This window comes from Geotrypetes seraphini, chromosome 6, assembly GCF_902459505.1.
Source record: "Geotrypetes seraphini chromosome 6, aGeoSer1.1, whole genome shotgun sequence".
Classification (NCBI taxonomy): Eukaryota; Metazoa; Chordata; class Amphibia; order Gymnophiona; family Dermophiidae; genus Geotrypetes; species Geotrypetes seraphini.
The window spans coordinates 143,622,589-143,645,630 of NC_047089.1; the positions used below are offsets into that span (position 1 = coordinate 143,622,589).

The following is a 23,042-nucleotide window of genomic DNA, read 5'->3' on the forward strand; positions in this document are numbered from 1 at the left end:
CTGCCACTCAAGTGGGAACAAGATTCCTTGCTCCATGTAATGTGTTATGATTACAACCCACGCACCTTTCCAGCGATGTTGTACCGCTGTTGTGGCGCCTTGCTGAAGAGCTTATGAGCACATTTAAATATTTAAAAGCCTTTAAATGTTATCTGATGACATCAATTTGAGAGACTTGCTCAGTATTGATGAGAGGGGGTTCTTTTGTTGTTTTGTTCCATTTTGAAAGTATTGCCCCCTTTGAGTGGATTGTAATTCAAAATCCCTGGTCTGTTAGGATCAAAGTATGGAAATGGCAGCACCGGAGGAGGTATGTGGGGACAGGGAAGACTCACAAGAACCATCTCCAAATTCAAGGTAAGGGCTGGACTGGAGGAGGGAAATATGCATAGAGTAGGGTTACCTGGACATATCCTCTTTTTAGAGGACTGTCTGGGTGTCTGGATGTTTTTCTGAACTGGAAGGTATATGTCCTCTAAAAAGAGAACATATCCAGGTAAATCCAGACATCTAGTAACCCTATTCTTTGCACATTTCCCTCCTCTGTGCCCAACCTAAGTCCGAAGTCCTTTCCTCTCTCACTTTCAATTCCTGTTTTCCTTCCCCATCCCCTTTCCCATTCATCCATTCCCCCTTAACTATATCGGAGATAGCTCCTTATGTGGCCTGGGACCACAAAATAGTGGTACTCTCTCTCTCTCTCAATAAAGAGGCTGACCAGGAGTATAGTCAGCCAGAGAAAAGTTAGGCTGTCTTCTGCCCAACATCATGCTGCAGCTTCTGTGTCTGCACTGTCACCAGGCTATAGAGCACCTATTTAGGCGATTCACTACAGCACACCCATAATCAGAGCGCCTTGAAAATATCCGCTTGAGCACGCTTATTTGGCACAGGCGCTTTGCAATTAGCTCAGTGCCGCTCACTAAAGAGCGCCCATTTTTTCCTGAATTGGGCTGATCGGCGCCTATATTGGCACCTATCTTTTGGGCGCTTCTTATAGAAATTGCCCCTTTGGTCCTTAGTACGTCTTATCTTTTTTGGCCATTCTCTAATATAAAGACGTCCACATAAAAAACACACAAAAGCCAGTTTATCGGACATGCTAGCAACCAGCATTCACAGAGAGTTGAGCATAACAGAAGGGCACTCTAGGGCACTGTACTTCAACCGCTGGTCCGCGGACTGGTGGCCGGCGAGATCGATTAAGTTCAATTTCCTGCCATTCCGCACAGGCCAGCAAGATCGACGAGTTATTTTCAGCTGGGCCGGAGAGATCATGGGGCACCTCTGACAGTTGCTTTCTCCCCTCTCTGCAGCCCCCCTTCTTATCAGCGCAGCGATTCAGGAAGTCAGCCTTGGGGTTTTTGCTGAGTCGCAGCCACTTCTGAAGATGCAACTTCCTCTTTCCTCAGAGGCGCCGCGACCCTACAAAGGATCCGAGGCTGCCTTCCTGAATCGCTGCGCTGGCAAGTAAGGAGAGCTGCTGGGAGGGGAGAAAGCCACTGTTGGAGGCTGGGAAGCTGCTGGACAAGGGGAAAAAGGGACAGCTGCTACTGGACCTGGAGAGGGAGAAGGGCAGATGCTGCTGGGAGGGGAGGAAGGAAAGGAGTCCGGGAAGCTGCTGGGCAAGGGGAAAAAAGGGACAGCTGCTATTAAACCTGGAGAGAAGGATAAGGAGAGATGCTGCTGGGAGGGGAGGAGGGAAAGGAGACTGGTAAGCTGCTGGGCAAGGGAAAAAAAGGGACATCTGTTATTGGACCTGGAGGGAAGGATAAGGAGAGATGCTGCTGGGAGGGGAGGAGGGAAAGGAGTCTGGGAAGCTTCTGGACAAAGGAAAAAAGGGACAGCTGCTACTGGACCTGGAATGGAGAAGAAGGAGAGATGCTGCTGGGAGGGAGGAAGGGAAAAGAGTTACTGCTGGACAGGAGGAGGAGGGAAGGGAGAAGGAAAAAAGGAAGGAAACAACTGGCATGGAGATTAGAGGAGGGGAAGGGGAGAAACAGGCATGAGAAAGTAGAGAAATTGATGATGGGAAGGGGTCAGCAGAGAAATAAACAGAGAGGGACAATGATGCTAGATCTGGTGTAGAAGAGATAAAAATGAAGAGAGCAGTGAAGCTGGAACGAATCATGTAAAAAGGAGAGAGGGGGCACAGACTGGATAGAAAGGGGAGAGGGGCACAGAAAGAAGACAGATACCATATGGAAGGGGGAGAGGGCAGACAGTGGATGGAAGGGGCAGATGTTGGACTGAAGAGACAGATGCTGGAGGGAAGAGAGTGAAAAGAAGATGAAAGCAGAAACCAGAGAAGACAAAAGGTAGAAAAAAATAATTTTATTTCTATTTTGTGATTAGAATATATCAGATTTGAAATATATATCCTGCTAGAGCTGGTGTTAGACATAACTGGGGACTGCAAAGCCCAGGCAGTGCTTCTTTAGCTTCCAGCTGGCTTAGGGTGCTCTCTGACCAGGGGGCAGTTGCATTCCCCTAACACTATTCCTGTCATGTGTGACTGCAGTATTCTGTTAGCATGATATTTCTGTGTAGCATTCTGTAATAATTTGGCTTGTTCAGTTTTCTTGATAGTAGAGGGGATATATGTGAAGGGGAGGGGAGACAGGGGTTTTGTTGATCCTTGCTCTGTATTATTTGTATTTATAAAATGACAATTGTATAAAATATTGTTTCTTTTTATACTTTAATAAAATACATTCAATATAAAATCATAACTGAGGCTTGTGCGGATGAGATCAGATGATTTGCGAGGACCGAGCTCACGGAGATGGGATGGAAACGGGGTTTTTTAATTTTAGTCCTAGTAGTTTGCTGGTCCACAAAATAATTCTTTTATTTCTGCCGGTCCAATGGGTGTAAAAAGGTTGAAAACACTGCTCTAGGGGGTATAGCAGTGAATGTCACATTTCAAACTCCCAGGTACACATCACTATAACCTGCTTATATTGTATAGTGAGCCCTCTAAAACACACCAAAAACATATTATTCCCACCTGTACACTACAACAATAGTCCTTATGCCTGCAGGTGTCATCTATATGTAGGTACAGTAGGTTGGTGGGTTATAGTGACATGTGTACCTGGGACTTTTAAATATGAGTGCCCCTCTGCTCTTCTCTGCTAGGCTCAGTTGTCTGTGTCTGAAGCTGTAAGAGGGGTGCTGAAAAGTTCTCAGCCCATCCAAGAGAGAATGACATGGATATGGTTCAAACAATGATCTGAAACAATATCAAAACAGAATTTTGTTTCTGCAGATAACACTCTTTTCAACTACAGTGGCAAAATAATGCTCAGAATTTAGGAAGTTGGTTGGTTGAGCTGAGAACATTTCAGCACCCCCTCGTAATACAGGCTAAAATGTACTGTTTTTTTTCACATCTTTGGATGGTGGGAGGGGGTCAGTGACCACTGGGGGAGTAAGGGGGAGGGGTCATACCTTAATACCTCCAGTGGTCATCTGGTCAGTTTGGGCACCTTTTTAGCATTTAGATGCTTTTAAAACAGGTCTAGCTCCAAATGTCTAGAAAAAGCCCTGGATGTTTTGTTAAAGGTTTAATTATGCCTGCAGAATGTCCAAGTCCTAAGACTGCCCAAAGCCCACCCAAAACACACCTCTAACACTTACCCCTTAAGATTTAGACGCACTGGAGACAAAATGACCAGAAAGACATTTAGAAAGTCTGTTTTGAGAATGCACATTTGGACGTTTTAACTAGTAAGATGTCCAAGTGCTGTCTTTTTTGAAAATGAGACCCATAGTCATGACAAATGAATTTCATTTCAAAAGCAAATAATATAGTGCTTTTAAATGTTTTGCCATAAATCTGGATTTTCATAAACATAGAAACATGATGGCAGATAAAGATCAAATGGCCCATCTAGTCTGCCCATCCACAGTAACTATTATCTCTTTCTCTCTCTGACAGATCCCACTTTATTTTTAAATCAGTGGTTTCCAGTTAATATGGAAGCTGGGATAAGAGGGACTAGCTTCTACTGCAGTAGTTACGTAACACTTAGAGGCACACTTAACCAGTCTGGTTTTAAGGTGATCCATAATTAGTATGTTCAAAATCAACCTGTATGTGTTGGACCCTCAGTACATATGAATATGTGTAATACTGTATAGGTCTCCTGACAACTTGATCAGCTAAGTATGCAGTGCAGGGTTGAGAATAACTAATCTACTCAGTCATAGCGCTTTGAGCCTTCATGTCACAACTACCCAAGGTTTCTCCCCATTTTATAAATGCTCCTTCCAATTATCAATAGCAACAACCATGGCACTGTTTGCTTCTGAAACCTAATATGCATGCACTCTGTATCTGGCTACCAGGTGTTCCTAATGTATGAGGAACATTGCCTCTGTTGATTGTAATCCCCAAACCAACCACTGATTTTCTACAGTTTATTCTATATTCTATTGTTATTTGTTATTACTATAGAGTTATCAATGCCCACAGTGCTGTGCAAGATAAGTCAGCTATTTATTATGAATTCCATTTTGTGAAATTCAGAAGTGTGAAAAATATTAGGTACCAAAACCAATTTTTGTAGCAGCATGATCACATAAGATATTGACCATGTATGCAGCTCATGAATTTTTCTAAATAGAACTCTCTGTCACTACATCAGATATTTTACATTCTAAATATGAACACAAATGCACAATACAAGAAATACAGAGAAATTAAACCAAGGTCTAAGCACTGTTATAGCGCTATGCCACTAGTGGGATGATGCGGACCGGAAACAGAGGGTAGGAGGGTAGGAGTAAAGGGACACTATTCTGACTGGAAAGGAGTCACGAGTGGCGTCCCGCAAGGGTCAGTGCTGGGACCACTGCTGTTCAATATATTTATTAATGACCTGGAAACAGGGATGAAGTGTGAAGTTATAAAATTTGCGGATGACACAAAACTCTCCGGTACGGTTAGATCTGTTGAGGAATATAAAGAACTTCAAAGGGACCTGAACAAACTGAGTGTGTGGGCAAATAAAAGGTAGATGAGCTTCAATGTAGAGAAATGTAAAGTCATACACATAGGGAAAGAAAATCCGATGCACAACTACTCAATGGGGGGATGATATTGGGGGAAGGCAACCTAGAAAAGGATTTGGGGATTTTGGTGGATAAAACAATGAAACCAGCGGCACAATGTGCAGCGGCCTCAAAAAAGGCAAACAGAATGTTGGGCATTATCAAAAAAGGTATCACTACCAGAACCAAGGAGGTTATCCTCCCGCTGTATAGGGCAATGGTGCGACCGCATCTGGAGTACTGCATTCAATACTGGTCGCTGTACCTTAAGAAGGATATGGTTATACTCGAGAGGGTCCAGAGAAGAGCAACAAAAATGATAAAGGGCATGGAGAACCTTCCATATGCTGAGAGGCTGGAGAAGCTGGGGCTCTTTTCCCTGGAAAAGCGGAGACTTAGAGGGGATATGATAGAAACTTACAAGATTATGAAGGGTATAGAGAAGGTAGAGAGGGACAGATTCTTCAGATTGGCGGGGGCAACAAAAACTAGAGGGCACTCAAAAAAATTGAAGGGAGACAGATTCAGAACAAATGCTAGGAAGTTCTTCTTCACTCAGAGGGTAGTGGACACCTGGAATTCGCTTCCAGAGGAGGTGGTAGAGCAGAGTACGATTTTGGGTTTCAAAATGGGATTGGACGAGTTCCTGAAGGAAAAGGGGATTGAGGGGTATAATTAGAGGGTTACTATACAGTACAAAATGCTTTGGAGCATTAGATCACTTACAGGTCATTGACCTGGGGGGCCACCGCGGGAGCGGACTGCTGGGCATGATGGACCTGTGATCTGACTCGGCAGAGGCGATGCTTATGTTCTTATATTCTAACACTGGCATCATAATCAGGGTAGTCAGCAACTGCCACTTTGCCAACCCCATATAGATAGTTATATGATGCAAACCTGGAACATAATACTGCAGTGCAATACCATTAATTTCAACCTTAAGATGTCTAAATTGACAATACTCTCTGTAACTTCGCTGTCTATGTACAGTTTCTTCCTCTGTAAACTGCTTCTGGTATTACGGTATACAAAAATAAAGTTATTATTATTATTTATAATCAATATATCAGGTCTATTTTGAACTATCTCTGTTTTCCAACTTCCACCTGCAAACATTCTGGAAGATATATTTCTGAATTTTGTATTAAGAACATAAGAAGTTAAGAAATACTATGCTAGTTCGAACCTGTGGTCCACTGAGCCCAGTGTCTTGTTTTGACAATGGCCAATCTGGATCTCTTAAAAATACCCATCAGATCCATTTCCTATTATAATCACTAAGTCATGACCAACATCTGATATAACAGCAATTTGTGTAGCCAGAGAGAGGAACTTATTATACTACTAGATTGACATTAACAGTAGCCTAGCACCCTGGGTAGGCACCCATGCTGTTCACCCCATGTGATGGCCATGTCTAATATTACCTGGCTAAATAACAATTAGTAGAACTATTCTTTATAAACTTGGTCAAACTACTACTAATAATTACTTCTGTAGCACTACCAGACTTACGCAGCGCTGTACAGAGTCACAAAGAAGACAGTCCCTGCATGAAAGAGCTTATAATCTAAACAAACAGGACAGATAAATAGGATGTCAGGAAGTAACTTCAGAGGGGGGTGGAATCGAGACCAGCAGAGCCAATAGCAATTTAGCAGAAGAAAAGGCCCCAGAGGCATCTTGCTTTGTCATTGCCAGCTGGTTTAACATGACTGGGACAGGACTGAAGGCAGGGCTGCTCACAATCCGGATGCGCCGCTAATTCCCCCTCTTCTTGGAGGCCGGCAAACAGCTGGAGGACTGCTGTGGCCACCGCTGGGAGAAATCAACTGCCTGACTTCATGTCAGGCCTGCCCCTGACCTGCGACTCCATTCTCCACAGCTCGGTAAGCTTAAATTTAAATATTTTTTTAAAACTACAGTCATAGACACAAATATAAACTGAGATCCCCATTTTGGGGCCATTTTTATGCCCCATAATCTCAGTTTATTTTCGAGTATATACGATAAATAGGATGGAGTCAGTCCAGAGGAAGCTACTAAAATAGTTGGTGGTCTGCGTCATAAGATGTATGGTGACAGACTTAAAAGATTTCAATATGTAAAGTTTGGAGATGTTTAAATACCTAGGTCAAAAAGTAGCAAACACAGAATAATATTTCTTTAGCGTTAAATCATTATCTCATATAGCAATTTTCTCAGAATGCCACACTAAATCATTTGAATAGTGTGGTAGCACTCTTCACTGGAACCCTTTTATATCGGCATGTATTATTTTTAGCAGAAAAAAGTTAAGAAAGAAAAATAGTTAAAAATAACACACGCTGATTTAAAAGGGTTCCAGTGAGGAGTGCTACCACACTATTCAAATGCTCATATAAATAAAGTAAATGACCTAAATTAAAAAATCAGTATAAAATCATATTTAAAATGTTTATAAATAAATTAAATCAATCAATAATTAAGAAGAATTAATAATAAAGAAAACCCAATAAAAAGAAACAAAAGAATACTTAATAAAGCATACTAAATAATATTAAGGCATCCCTATAAAACAAAACAGAAACAAAAAGAAAATTCAAATAAATTAACACAAATAAACATTAGTCCATGTCCACAACGAGCCAGGTTCCAAAGCTCTAATGCAGAAAAGGAAGATATTATAAAGGGAGAATGGGCCATCCTCTCACAGCTGATAGCTGGATATAAAGCATTTCTTCAGACCACCAGAATCACAGTCTCTCTCCCAGAATCTGACCTCGTTCAGGAGCAGCAATGCAGAAGAAGGAGGAGCTGGCACAGATCAGAGACAGGGCCCAAACTCCGCCAGATCCACCACCACGACAGGGAGAGACAGCCATGAACCTCATTCGATTCAGCAATGACAGGCAGGATGGGTCGGCAGGACAGGAAGGGACCATGCGAAAGCTTAGAAGATGACCCCAGCCGGCACAATGATGGAACCAGCTGGCGCGAAGGAGGAGACATCTGACACCAAGCAGGAAGGCATGAAGACACCAGCTGGCAAGATGAAGATAAACTGGCACCAAGGAGAAGACTGCCAGCATGAAGCAGAGCTGCTAGCATGAAGCAAAGCCTGAGCCCTCGATGAGGAGATAAGAAACATTGCACTCCCTCGTAACAGATAGGAAGGGCCTCGGTAGACGGCCTTTCAACTGTTAAACAGTTAATGGTCGAAATCTTCAATACTGTTTCTTTAATGAGAGTTTCAGAACCAAAAATAAAAACCAAAGAAAAATTTTCAAAATAGAGCTAATAAAGAAAAACATAATAAAAGGATACAAAACCCCCCCAACTTAAAATATAAACTATAAAATAATTAAGGGCACTGTAACCCAAGGTTGTAGATGCGTGGAATAGTCTCCAAATAGAGGTGGTAAAGACAAAGACTGTCTAAATTCAGTAAAGTGGGGGACTGGCATGTGGAATCTCTTAAGGAGAGGAGGAGATAGAGGATGCTGTGGATGCGCAGACTGGATGAACCATTTGGCTTTTATCTGCTATCATATTTCTTTGTTTCTATAAGGGCTACAGTTGGGTCCAGTACATTTTGGATAGGTTTTGAGGGGTCTCCATGCTCTATAAGGGGGTTATGATGAGATGTGTTCCTACTAATCTGCTGGGATGTCTGTGGGGTCAGTCTACTAAATGATTCAAAAAGATAGACACACTGAAGACTAGCACATCTGAAAAATGGCCATTTTCAAAACAAAAAAATAGATGTTTTTCTGTTTCAAAAATGGTGATGTTTGCTACAGGATTTTTGTGCATGTTACACAAAACTTCCAATCTTGGATTAGTACGTCATATATAAAAAGCTCCTCCATATCTTGCAGTTCTTATTGCTTCTGAGGGTAGGAAGGAGGGAATTAGGGGAAAGAGTGTTGCCTGATGACCCTTGCCACATGACACCTGAGCAGCTTCCCTATTTGCCACCATTTGGTCATGGTCCTGCATGAAGTCTTGTCCTTCTCTTATTTTACTGCTGTTGCCTCTAATAATACAGGCAGTTGTCGACTTACGACTGCAATTGGTTCCGACTGCTAGGTCGTAAGTGGATCAGGACGTAAGTTGGCCTATGTTAAATTAACGCGGAACACACTCCGAAAAAACTGCCACAACCTAAACTAGCCCTCCAGCCGATTCCACTTCTCTCAGTGGTGTTCATGGGTTCCTGAAGAAGGGTTCGTCCCCGAAACCAGTCTGGTTGAACCTGATATCCTGATGCGCTTCAATTTTGTGCCTCAGAGATGTGTTCCTTCCTCATTTTTCAGCTAAGTTTACCTCTTTTTGATGTTTGATTATTCGCTGGGGTTTTGGCTGGCAGGGTTCATTTAGGGGCCGCTCAGGTTTCACCTGTTATTCACCTTAGTTGATTCACTTGCTTTGATTTGTGAATTTTTCCATTTTGATTTATTGCACACTTTGGGTGCTCAGTGATGGTGTGCGGGTGGGGGTATACTACCTCTACCTGATCTGTGAAGCGTTGGAGCTTGTCTCCCGTCGCTGCTCGCTCACACTGAGAGCACCCTTTAATTATGGTATTATCCATGCCAGGCTTTATGTGGCTTGTGTGGTGTGCACAGTTTTGACTCTGAGCGCCCCCTTTGTGAACCTGTTTTGACTATTTCTGCCTTTTTTGTTGTATCTATGTTAAATTAAGGCAGAAATATTAGACCGGGTAATAATATTTTAATCATTTTAATCATCTTAAAGCAATCTGTTAACAACATTTTCTGTCTTTCTAAGTCAAACAACAACACAATTGTGGAAAAATAGACAAAAATAAGAAATACAGTACAGTAAAGTACATTTAAGTCATGGCACCACTGGTGCTTGGCTGCAGATTGTCAATATCTCCATCAGGCGAGGCTGTGGACCTGGTGATGGGTGGAGTTGCTCTTTTCATAAACATAGTGAGCTTCGTCTGAATTGTTTGCTTTTTTTTCATAAATTTTGCAATAAGGACGAAATGTGTCGCCTGCCATCCGTTCAATCCTCGCAAATCGTTCAATGTTTGGGCCCATGTTTTCAAAATGGGTGAGGAGTTTATTCAGTAGAGACAAACCTTCTGACAATCCCTTTGTGGTGAACATTTGTTGTGGTGCCTCATCCTCTTAGTCTTTCTCTAATTCTCTTATTTTTTCTTCCGCCACTCTTTCTTCTTCTAATTCTATGAGCTCTTCATTCGTAAGTTCCCCTGATTCCCGTTCTAGCAACTCCTGAACATCTTCCATTTCACATTCCAATGAAAGGTCTTTCGACAGTTTCACTATTTCTTCACGAATCTCATCAAGTTCTTGTTCACTGTTAAATACAGCAAAGGTATTCACGTGGAGGGGCATAATCGAAAGGGATGTCTAAGTCCGTTTAAGTCCATCTCGCAAGTCGTCCAAAGTTAAAAAGAGCCTAAGACACATTTTCGAAAGAGACGTCCAACTTTTTTTTACTTTCGAAAATCGTCTAATTATACGTCCTGCCGATCTGATCGTCCAAGCCGCTAAATCGTCCATCTTTATATCACATTTCCGTCCAACTTTCTGTCCAAGTCCAAAATGCCTAGAACAAGCCCTGTTGGACGTGGGAGGGGTCTGCAAAGTGATGGATTGAACACCCAGACATGCCACCTAAATAGTGGGGTACCTTACAGGGCACTGCTGTGAACTTCACAAAAAGGGTGCCATGGCTTCTCCTCCCTAAAGCTCCCTTATAGGTCATGGTAAGCCCCCCAAACCACCTCCAGAATCCCTTAGACCCACTTATCTACCACCCCAATAGCCCTCATGGCTGCAGGAGCCACTTATATGCCAGTAAAAAGTGTTTTGGAGGTGTATAGGGCAGTGCACATGTTTAAGTATCAATGCAGTGATTACAGGGGCTTATGGGCATGGGTTCTCCTCTCTATGGGTCCCTAACCCACCCCCAAGACGACTTAAGCTGCCTCTGGGCTGGACGACTAGGCTTTCCTATGCCAGGCGGCCAGGTGATGATGGTCTGGAGGCTGAAATTTAAAGTTGTGAATAAAATGTTTATGGGGGCGGGAGAGGGGGGTTGGTGATCACTGGGGTAGTGTGTGGGGGCCTGTGTTATGTGTTTGCAGTGCTTATCTGGTGACTTTAGGTGGGTTTTTGTGACTTAGACCATGTTTTACATGGTCTAAGTCACAACGTCCAAGTTCCGTCAATCCTGGGCTGTATAACTTTCAGTTATACATGCTGTACAACTAAATCTAAGCCAGCCCATGTCCCGCCCAACTCCCGCCCTCAACACGCCTCCCGAAACGCCCCGTTTAGCTTTGGACGTTGAACAGCACTATGAAGGCCTAGGTCGTTTAGAAATACGTCCAAAACCCGTTTTTATTTTCGGCGTTTGGATGTTTTTGAGAAATGTTTGTCCAAGTTTCGACTTAGGCTGATTTTTGGACGTTTTTCTCTTTTGATTATGAGCCCCATAGCGCTTAATACACTTCTTCCATACACCATTCATACACTTTTCTGTCACTGAGTCCCAAGCAGTAGCAAGATTTTTTTATACACTTAAGAATGTTATACGGTTTCCAGTACTCATGTAGTGATAGTTCAGGGTCGGCATTTATAGCAGCTATGGCTTGGGCGAAAGTGGTTCTGAGATAGTTTGCCTTCAAAGTTGCATTGGCCCCTTGGTCCATCGGTTGAATAAATGGTGTAGTGTTCGGGGGCAAAAATAATACTTTCACATTGGAAAAGAGATCAGCTAAGTGATGTGGATGTCCAGGCACATTATCAAGCAACAGTAAAATTTTGAAGGGGAGTCCTTTCTCCAAACAGTACTCACGCACTTGATGAATAAAACAATTACTGTACCAATCCTCAAATAAAGCCTGGTTCATCCAGGCTTTACGTCTTGATCTATAATAAACTGGCAAAGTGTGCTTATCTACATTCTTAAATGCATGTGGATTTTCAGAATGGTAAATTAATAAGGGCTTCAGCTTGAACCCATTGATATTCCCTCTAAGCAGTAGAGTGAGTCTATCCTTGTGTGCTTTAAATCCTGGCATGCTTTTAGCTTCTTTGTGGATGTAAGTACATCCTGGCATCCACTTCCAATATAACCCTGTTTCATCCACATTAAAAATTTGCTCTGCCAGGTAACCCTCCACCTTGATTATTTCTTCTAAACTATCAACAAAATTTTTAGCTCCTTCCTCATCTGCAATCGCTGCTTCTCTAGTCACCAGGACATTATACAACTGGAATCTACAGTGGTACCTCGGTTTACGAGTGCACCGGTTTGCGAGTGTTTTGCAAGATGAGCAAAACATTCGCAAAATCGGCGCCTCGGAAACCGAGCAAGCCTTGATTTGCGAGCGCCCCTCCCCCACGAACCTGCACCCTCCTCCCCGCGATCTGGCACCCCTCCGCCGCCATCGGGCACCCCCCCGCCATCATCGGGCACCCCCCGCCGTGATCAGGCACCCCCCCGCCACAACCTGAAGTCCCCCTGAGCCCTCTTCTTACTTTAATGTAGCACCAGCATGTCGACCTCCTCTTCTGTGCTGGCTTTGAGCATGTGCGCATGCTCAAGGCCTGCGAGTTCACGTTCTTTCCGAACGTGCTCAAGGCTCAAGGCCAGCACTGAAGAGGAGGCCGACATGCTGGTGCTACATTAAAGTAAGAAGAGGGCTCTGGGGGACTTCAGGTTGCGGCGGGGGGGGGGTGCCCGATGGCGGCGGGGGGTGCCGGATCGAGGGGGGGAGGGTGTCGGATTGCGGGGCCTTTGGGGGGAGCAATGCTGGTTCTCGTGGGGGGGGGGGGGGAGCAGCGCTGCTGGCCTCGGTGGGGGGGTGGGAACGTATCAAAGCGAGTTTCCATTATTTCCTATGGGGAAACTCGCTTTGATAAACAAGCATTTTGGATTACGAGCATGCTCCTGGAACGGATTATGCTCGTAATCCAAGGTACCACTGTATTTTTAAACCTCTTAAACCAACCAGTACTTGCCACAAATTGTACCATGGACTCCCATTGTTTCTTTTTTCTACCTTTCCCACAAAGTCACATTCACTCTTTCCATGCCTGCCTTCCTATCTCCAGTGATGGCCTTCTCCCCCCAGAGTTTATCTCTTCGGAAATAATATAGGGAAATTTTGGGCCTAGTTCTCGGGATGGCAGCAGTAGTAGGTTGTGAGTGGTTCTGGGAACAGTGCAAGCACAGAGTAGTTTGAATGGAATAATCTGGTGATTAGAGCAGTGGGCTGAGTACTGGGTAATCTGGAAAATAAATTTTTACCCTCCTCTGCCTCTGCTAAAACCCAGAGATTCTCAGTGCAGATGATGGAAGAAACTATAGGAAAAGTTCTTTCTTTGGAGCTTCTGAAAGGATAATGATAGAGTGGTGGGAATATCAGGACACTTTTGATAGGTTTGCCCAGGTAACTCAGTAGTTACCTGGGTAAATTATGTTGTTGAAGGTGTCCCTCAATTTAACATGCACATGGGTACATTTGCACCAGTGGACTTCTTCAATCCAAATTTTCAAAGGGAAATTCTATGTTTTCAATGACATTTTCTCCACCAGAGAAAGACTATGAAACATGCACATAGGGAAGACAAACATACACATACGCACACATATATTTATTCTTTCTTGCTCTTCATTCAGACAGATACATACAAGCATTCTTGCTCCTTAGAGGTGTAGTTATCAACATGGGTTACCATTAAGAGGTGTTATTTTACTATTAACTCAAGCTCATATTTTTGCACAGATCCCATTTTATGCAATGAGACCTAGTTACTAATAACTGGGGCAAATAGTAAAATAATGCAGCCCATATTGGTAACTTCCACCAACAGACATATACACACATACTTCTGCAGCTGCTAATGTGCTTTCTCACTGAGTACCCTTTTGCCCAACCAGCTCTCCCCATCATCATGTAAAGTTCTTATACTTGTTGTCAGCAATTCCCCTCAGCCTACACTAGCCCCTTCATGCTTTCTCCTCATCCCTCTCCAATTCTCAGCACACCCTTGTCATTGATGCTCTCTAATGTTAGCCTAGTGCCCCTGGCAGAGCTCAGTCCCCTCTCCCCATGCAGAAGCCTCACATGCACAGCAGAGGTATATTGTCTTCCTTCCCTTGACTAGAGCTGTCTTCTGGTGTTTATACCCTCTTTTCTCTTTCTCTTTTTTGTGCCCCAGTTCCAACATCTTTCTTTTTTACTCCCCTCCTCATGCAGCATTTCTCCCTCCCTTCCCTTCACTCCCATATCTAACATTTCTCCCTTGTGCAGCATCTTTCACTCCCACCCCAGTTTTAACTATCTTTCCTCTCTCCACCCATGTCCAGCAATTCTCCCTCTCTCTTCCCCTTCACCCTATACAGCATCTCTTCCTTACATCCTACCCTACCCTACCCCACCCCAATACCCCATAAATCATCTATCTATTCCTCCCTACCTTTAGAAAATCTTCTCCTACACCCTACGCAACATTTCTCCCTCCCACCCCATATCAACACTTCTCCCTCTTTTCCCCAAAACCACCCAATGCAGCATCTCTCCCTCACACCCTACCCCAAGCAATTAACCCACATGCAGTCCCTCTGTCCTTCCCTCTTATGCATTCTCTGCCAGTCTCCCCCTCCCCCCCCCCCGTTTCACATTTTTTAAATGGAAGGTTTGCCGGTAGGGGCAGCGATTTTCAAATGCTGCCTGTGGCTAATCTGGAAGCCTCCCTTCTGCCATGTATTGTCCAAACAGGAAGATGAGTCAGTGCGGGTGGTACATGGCAGAGTGGAGATTTCCTGGTTAGCTGTGGGCAGTGTTTGATAATTGCTACCGCTGCCGGCAATCCTTCCATGTGAAGGAAAGAAGGGAGAGAGATGAAGGATTGAGCTCACCTTCCTTCCACCATGTCAACACGATCAAGGATACAGAGCGCTGGATGGGCCTGAGCCCGAACTGGATAGGCTCAGGCCTGTCCAGGCCCATCTGTGGCTACATCTCTGGGTTAGTGGAAGTGAGATCCATCAGGAAGCCAACTGGCTTGCTGGTGCTGCTAAGTAATATTGGGAACAGACAGGGAATACTCAATCATGCAGAGGGGCAGGTTTTGAGAGCTGCACATAGAGGTCCAAACTCTGACCAGTTTTAAGACATTTTAGCCATCCTTTTGATTTCTAGACATTAACACAAAAATCTGTAGAATCCTGAAAAAAATTTGGATATGTGGTAATTGTATCTTCCAGAGTCCTAGGCAGAGACTGACTGAATTTTGATTTTGGTTTTGACATGTACAGGTAGGCCATTCTCAAAAAACCCCCCTCAATTTGGATGTTTTTTTTGAGAATGGACATTTCCCTGCTGCCAACTTCAGCATCTACTGACTTAGATGTTTTTTTTTAAATTATGCCCCTCCACGTTCCTTGTAGAGTTTTTTTCTTTGAAAACAGGTGCTGGCACAAACATGAGTACAAAGTACTTGGGTATTTTGCACCTACATTAGAGCAGGTTCAAAGTAAGCATCATGAATTATGCAAATGGATTTCAATATGCAATCTATCTGTACACTTTACCTCCCTCAACCTATATCTTCCCCTTTATTCATATGCTTATGGGAGGTGAGGAGGAGGGACTAAACCAAAAGTTTGATTATTACCCCCACAAATGTAGAAAAGACTAGTGAATCAAGCCCTACAAGATTTGTTTTCAAGAACTAAAAGACAGTTCGAGTCTTAAGAATAAATAATAATTTACAAACCATAAGGCAGTCAGTTGTTTGTCCTCTGGAGTGGTGTTAGAGACTGAGTACGTTTTTAACCTTATTGCATATCTTGAAAAAGAAAAAAGTAGAATCAGTATAATATAATATTAAGACAAGTTTGGGTAGATACTTTTATCTACAGCAGTTATAACTAGCTTGGTAAGAGTATTCCTGGGAAATATGAATAATTTGGCTGATGTAATTAATACTATTATAAAATTTAAAATATTGAACAAAAAGAGATATGAACACGCTATCAAGAAAAGGATAAATTAGTTCTTACCTGCTAAATTTTCATTTCTTGAGTTCCTTCAGACCAGTCCAAATGCTTGGGTTTGTGTAGTCCTATCGGCAAATGGACACTGAGAAATACTAAGCTTGGATGTTATCACTTAAGAACCCTGTGCAACCCCCTGGCCAGTCAGTATGTATCATAACAAAACAAAAGAGTAAAGACAAAAAGTCCCCTAGGAACTAATGAACCACTCAACAGGGAGCTACAGAATAATTAGCCAAATCAAAATCTTTATGGTTCTAAACTGGTCTACAGAAACTCAAGGAGAGAAATTTAGCAGGTAAGAATTAATTTACTCTTCCTTATTATATCACCAGACCAATTCAGATTTTTCAGATGTACCAAAGCAATATTTACTGAGGGTGGAACACAAAATTATTTTGCTAACATTCTGGCCATAAGGACTACATCACTTCAAGCTTGAACATCCAGTTTGTAGTGACAGACCTTAGAAGCAGCTAGACCCCTTGTAGAATAAGTCTTCAAAACTTCTGAAACTGGATGACCATGGAGAATCGAACAATTGTAGCTTTTGATGCTGCTTTCCCTTTAAGGACTCCACCAAATGAATACAGAGCTTATCTGATTTCCTTATTGCCTTTGTACTCTTTAGGTATTTGTTCAACATGCATCTTGTATCCAGTTTATGCATTGTAACTCACTACTCTCATTTTTAAGATCTTGAAATGCAGGTAAAGAGATAGTCTGAGTCTGATAGAAAGATGACACCACTTTGGGTATGAAGGATAGAACCAGTCCAGTCTAAGTACAACCTTTCTTTTACTAAATATCAAAAAAGATTCTCTTCAGGGCAAGGATTCACCTAGCTACAAGAAAACCTGTCTTAACGTTAATATATTTTAAGGATGTGGAATCCAGAAGTTCAAAAGCAGGTTGAACTAAGATAGACAAAGACCAAGGTTAAATTCCACAGGGGAATCAACAGATTATATGGTGGATTGATAAATTCAACCTTGCTGAAAAAAAATGTACCATATCTGGATGCAAAGCCAAGTTTTTTTCCTTTAATTAGAGCTCTAAATAGGACAAAGTAGCTAGTTGTACATTTAATGAGGTGACCACCACCCCTTGTCCAAACCATCTTGCAAGAAATCTGAAATAACTGGAAGAATGCAGAGGTAAAACACAGTTCTCATCAAACCAATTCTCAAAAATCCTCCAAACCCTTATGTATGCTAATGAAATAGCTGCCTTGTTACATTATAGAAAAAGGTCTCTCACCTTACTTGAATAGTCTTTCTTCTTTAGCTTTATTATCTCAAGATCCAAGCCATAAGACAAAACTTATACATGTACAGCATGCTAATCAAGCCTTAAATTCTTCCCCTCTCTGACCATCACCCTCCCCCCTAAACACGATCAATCTTCACCAATACTTTCATGAATCTTCAGGCTATTGACCTGTACACTCTATCCACCATTCTCTCCCCCTCTTCTCAAACACTATGCTATGTAAGACTGTCAATGAGGCAGTCTTTTCCTATAATACTATTTTCTCCTCTGCTCTTGATATGCTCGTCTCTTCCACTTCACGTTCTGTAAGGCGTGCCAAATCCCAGCCCTGGCTGACCTCTTAAGATTTGCTATTTATATTTCTGTGCCTGATCTGTGGAACATCACTGGCTGAAATGCTGCACTCATGCTGACTTCGTGCACTTCAAATTCCTGCTGACCTCACCACATTGAGGAGCTCTATTTTTGTTATATTTTTATTTAGAAATTTATATACAAGATAAAAGATGCAACACTCTGAAAATGAATACAACCTTAAACAAAACTTAGGATAAAAGAGTCTACCACATGGTTTCTTCACGAAGACTGAAAGAACCCAACAAAAACAAGTCAATATCCACTCCCTGCCCCATCCCCCACCCTCCCAAGCACTCCAGTGTTAAAAATTCAAAAGAGCACTTTGGACTCCATGGGACAAGCTATCCCAAACAGGAGCCCAAATAGCTCGGAATTTTCTCCAGCGACCAGGCCACAATTCTTAACATCCAAATATTCATACTTTAACAAGGTAAATAGTTCATTTTTCCACATAGTGAAGGTAGGTACCTCTGTCTGCCACCATAATAAAAGTATGCATTTCCTAGCTTACAAAGAAGCTTTTTGCAGTAACAAAGAATTACCCTTAGACAATCCTAAAGAAGAGATTTAAGAAAAAAGCAGGACATCTGCCCGCAAAGGAACTCTTCTCCGCATGATCATCTGTAGATGAAGACCAACAAATGACCAAAAGGTTTGCAATCTGTCACAGGACAGATGGAATTGAATGGCACTTGGGACAGTTGGCATGAGAGGCAAACCTTACAATATATGCCCTATAAGGGGAAATGTAAAGTCATAACAGGAATTTGTAATGCTGTTCTTGCAAAACCACAGAACGAGTCAAGCATGGGAGATGTTTCATAAGAAGACACAAGCCGTCACCAGTTATCTGCTCAGAGGAGGCAAGATCTTGATTCCACACCACCGCCACAGCATCATAGTCCCAGGGAACACTGAAACTACCCAAACTGACCTAGTGAAAGGACAAGTTGGTTCTTGGCTATTGAGACAAAGCCAATGTTTGCTGGATCATATCCGCCATGTCTTCATTTAAGGTATTATGGTCCAAAGAGTGTAGGTAATGGGTGACTTGGCCGTAAGAAAACCAATCTCAAGCCTGCAAGATTCCCCGAGCTTGAAGATCCTGAAAGGAAAGAGGAAGTCCGTGCTCCGATACCACATCCTGCACATAACATAAACTATGGTCAATCTATCTCTGCATATAGAGCTTAGAACTATCCGGGTCCAAATCTCGATTCCTCCATAAGGGCTGTGGAGGTGAAAGGCAAATGCATACGTTTGCATAACCATTGCCAGCACTGTCGCATAGATTTCAGCAGAGGATGAGAACGAGTAGGAAAAATCCGATGAGGTCTTTTGGCATGAAGATAGTAAAACAAGTGCATTGGTGCCATCAACTGCTGTTCAAGAAAAACATGGGTATAGTATTGAGTGTTCTTAATCCAATCTACCAGATGTTGAAGGAGACAGGCGATATATCTTCTCAGGTCCGGCAATGCCAAACCACCTCACCCCACTGGCAAAGAGAGTTGCGCTAGAGTCATTCTGAGTTTTTTATTGTTCCAGAGAAATTTACACAAAACTTTGTGATTCTGACCTATATCCTTATTAGTCACATACATAGGAAAAGTTTGCATCACATAAATCCATTTTGGAAACAATACCATTTTGAACAAAGCAATTCTGCTCCACAAAGTCAGTGGGAAATTGGTCCAAAGAGTCAATAAATCCCATGACTTTCTCAGCAATACAGTAAAATTTTCAGCATAAGCTTTCTTAAGGTCACCAGTAATATAAATCCCCAAATATTTGTCTGTGCGCCACCTTTCGTAAAGGACATAGGGAAGTCCAATCCTCGAAAGCCTCCAGTTGCAAGACCCTTTGAAAAGATTTTTGGGGTTGAGTCAACAATAAGACGTCATCGGCAAAAGCCAGACAACGCACTTCTTTCTGTCCCACTGGAAGACCCAGAATAGAGCCATCCTCCCTAATACACTGCAACAATGGTTTCAAAGATAAAATGAACAATAAGGGAGAAAGTGGACATCCCTGACAAGTGCCCCTCTCCACCATAAACCCAGAACATACAACTCCATTTACCAGCACCGCTGCACTAGGGTTGACATAAAGTATCTGCACCATGTCCAAAAAAGGGCCCCCAGACCATATTTACCCAAAACAGAAAACAATACCCCCATGCCCCCCATCGTACACTACGTTCATCTAATAAAAACCTGCTATCCATCCCCTCTTTAAGACACATTAACACAGGGGTCTCAAAGTCCCTCCTTGAAGGCCGCAATCCAGTCGGGTTTTCAGGATTTCCCCAATGAATATGCATGAGATCTATATGCATGCACTGCTTTCAATGCATATTCATTGGGGAGATCCCTGCATTAACACTATGCGCTCTAATATCTTTTCTGTTATGGCTCCCACCACCTGGAACTCAGCACCAAATTATAAAAGAGAAATTTCATCACTTGATAAATTTAAAAGTAACTTGAAGGCCTTTCTTTTTAAAGATGCATTTGGAGTACAATAGTCCTTCTAAGGACGGTAATGGAAACCTGTTCCTTGCCATCTTTTAGTCATTTTAACCCAGGGATCGCAAAGTCCCTCCTTGAGGGCCGCAATCCAGTCAGGTTTTCAGAATTTTCCCAATGAATATACATGAGATCTATGTGCATGCACTGCTTTCAATGCATATTCATTGGGGAAATCCTGAAAACCCAACTAGATTGCAGCCCTCAAGGAGGGACTTTGAGACCCCTGTTTTAACCTATTTTATAAGTACCTGACTATTAATTTTTTTGTTCCACTCCCTTTTGTTTTGATCCTTCTCCCTCTCTTTGTCTTTATTTAAAATGTATTTCTGCCCTTTTCTATCTTGTATCGGTATATTAATGGTTTTCAGTGCGTTTTGATTGTTTGTAATATTAATTGTAATTTGTTTTTAACTTGTCCTTTTTATTCTTTGTTCTCATATTATGTAAAACTGCTTTGAATTTTGATAAGGCGGTATATCAAATTTTTAAATAACAATCCCAGGCCACACAATCAAAAGCTTTATGGGCATCTAGACTAATCAATAGGGCCGGGAGGGAATGAATAACACTATGTCCCACAGCAGCCATGACTTTTCTCACATTCCACACCGCCTGTCTCCCCCCTGATGATGCCAACCTGGTCTGGATGAATCACCCCAGGCAACAAGGACGACAAATGCGAGGCCAAATTTTTGACATTAGCTTCAGTTCAAAGTTAATTAATGAGATGGGCCTATAAGAGTCCACAGAAGTAGGACTTCTATCAGGCTTGGGGATCAACACGATATGAGCTTGATTAGCATGGGCAGGAAAAGTCCTGTCCAACACTACCTTAGCAAAGTAAGCCTCCAAATGCTCAACAATGTGACCCTGCAAAATTTTATAAAATTCAGAGGAAAGACCATCAGGTCCCGGGGCTTTGGACAAAGGAGATTCCTTAATCACCTGATGGATCTCCAAAGCAGTAATAGGCTCATGGAGAAATTGACTAGACTCCCCCCAAAATTGTGGCATATGAAGAGTCTGCAGATAAGAATGTAAAGTGGCTGGGATGGACTGCTGCTTGGTATAAAATTCCCGAAAATGCTGGAAAATAACCTTGTTAAAAGAACCCTTTACAAAAATGAAGGCCCTGCCAAGGATGCACTAAACAAACCAGCAGTTTACTGGACCGATTACCATATTTGTAAAAACGATGTCTTTAAAATTGATGGGACTGCATGATATGTTCATGAATCTTAATTTGCAAGGCCACACGGACCACCTGAAGGGAGTCATGATCCATCTGGGATCCAGAAGCTATCCACTGACATTTACAAACCTCTACCTTCTTATGTAAATGTAAGAGATCTCTTGATTGTTCCTTACACTGTCTAGCTACATACGCTATAGTTTCCCCACGGAGAACTGCTTTCGTAGTTTCCCACAATAAAACCGGATTAGATGTGGAAGATGCATTACCCAGCATTGAATAATAAGCATCTTCCAGCATTGAATAATATGAGCCTGAAAGTGCTTATCCCAGTACAAAAAAAAGAGGGAATTTCCACAGACCAGGTCGACTTCCAAATTGCATACCCTGAACTTCCACCCATACCAATGCATGATCCGAAATGGTTGGGGTATCTTTCTCTGCTCGAGGCACTCAAGTCAGAAAAGAAGTGGTAATCAAAATATAATCAATTCTGGACATGGCGGGATGAGCATGGGCTACATGTGTAAAGTCTTTGTCCAGAGGATGATATAATCTCCAAATATCTATGAGATCCAACACATTACAAAACTGAGTAATGCCTCTTGCCAATCTATAATCTGCTGGAGAATCCCCCCTAAGATAATCCATGTCGGGGTATAAAACCACATTAAGATCCCCCAGCAACATCCAGAAAGGTGGCACACAGACCCACCAGCTGTTGGAAAAAATCAAGGTTAAACACATTTGGTGCATAGATATTAGCCAACACCATCTCCTGTCTCTGAATATCAAGATGAAGAAACAAGTACCTCCCCCTGTATCCTTCACCACACTATGCATAGCATAGAGGAGATTCTTGCTAAGTAAAATAGTCACCCCCACACTGTGGGTAGTGCCCGTGGAATAATAAACCTCTTTGACCCATCCCTTGCCCAATTTCTCATGTTCTACATCTGATAAATGCATCTCTTGGAGACAGGCAACATGCATCCCCTTTTTCCTAAGGGTCTGCAATATCTTGGAGCGTTTCACTGGCAAGTTAATACCCGCCACATTCCATGAGCACACCTTCAGAGAAGAATCACCCATAAGCAGTGTAGTACAAGATCAACAGCAGAAACCACAGTATTAACCCAGAGGTCCAATGCCCAGCCTTCATCAGACCCCCCATACCCACAGGTCCAAAAGAAAACCTCCGAACTCCCCACCCTAACAAAAGAAACCCAACACTAGAGTGCTGATCCTACCCTTTCCCAACCCCCCAAACCCAAAAGGAGTTTCCCCCTGCCAACCCCCTCATATCTACCTCCCCCAAGAAACCCACTTCACAGGCCACATCCCAATCCTCATCCTATGGAAACAAGACCCCAAAATGACCTGACAATAAGAGACTCTCCCATCCCAATTCAAACCACCTAGCTACAGACACCTTGACCACAATTAACTCCAACACTCACACAATCATCATCCCCTTTTTAAGACTGATCACTCCTCCCCCCCCACCAAACAGCTGCAACCAACCCGCCACATAATCACACCATATCACCAGGTCCAAAAAAGTCTGGACTCTAAGGGGT

The 23,042-nt window shown here is 42.7% G+C and overlaps 1 protein-coding gene across 1 annotated transcript in view; it reads right to left on the bottom strand.

Moving 5' to 3' along the window:
* AFF3 (AF4/FMR2 family member 3) overlaps positions 1-23,042 on the bottom strand; it is a 568,800-nt gene that overhangs the window by 39,202 nt on the left and 506,556 nt on the right. The window contains exon 17 of the mRNA XM_033950007.1: positions 15,831-15,902. Within this exon, the coding sequence (XP_033805898.1) occupies positions 15,831-15,902 (72 nt within the window). The remainder of the gene's footprint in view (positions 1-15,830; positions 15,903-23,042) is intronic.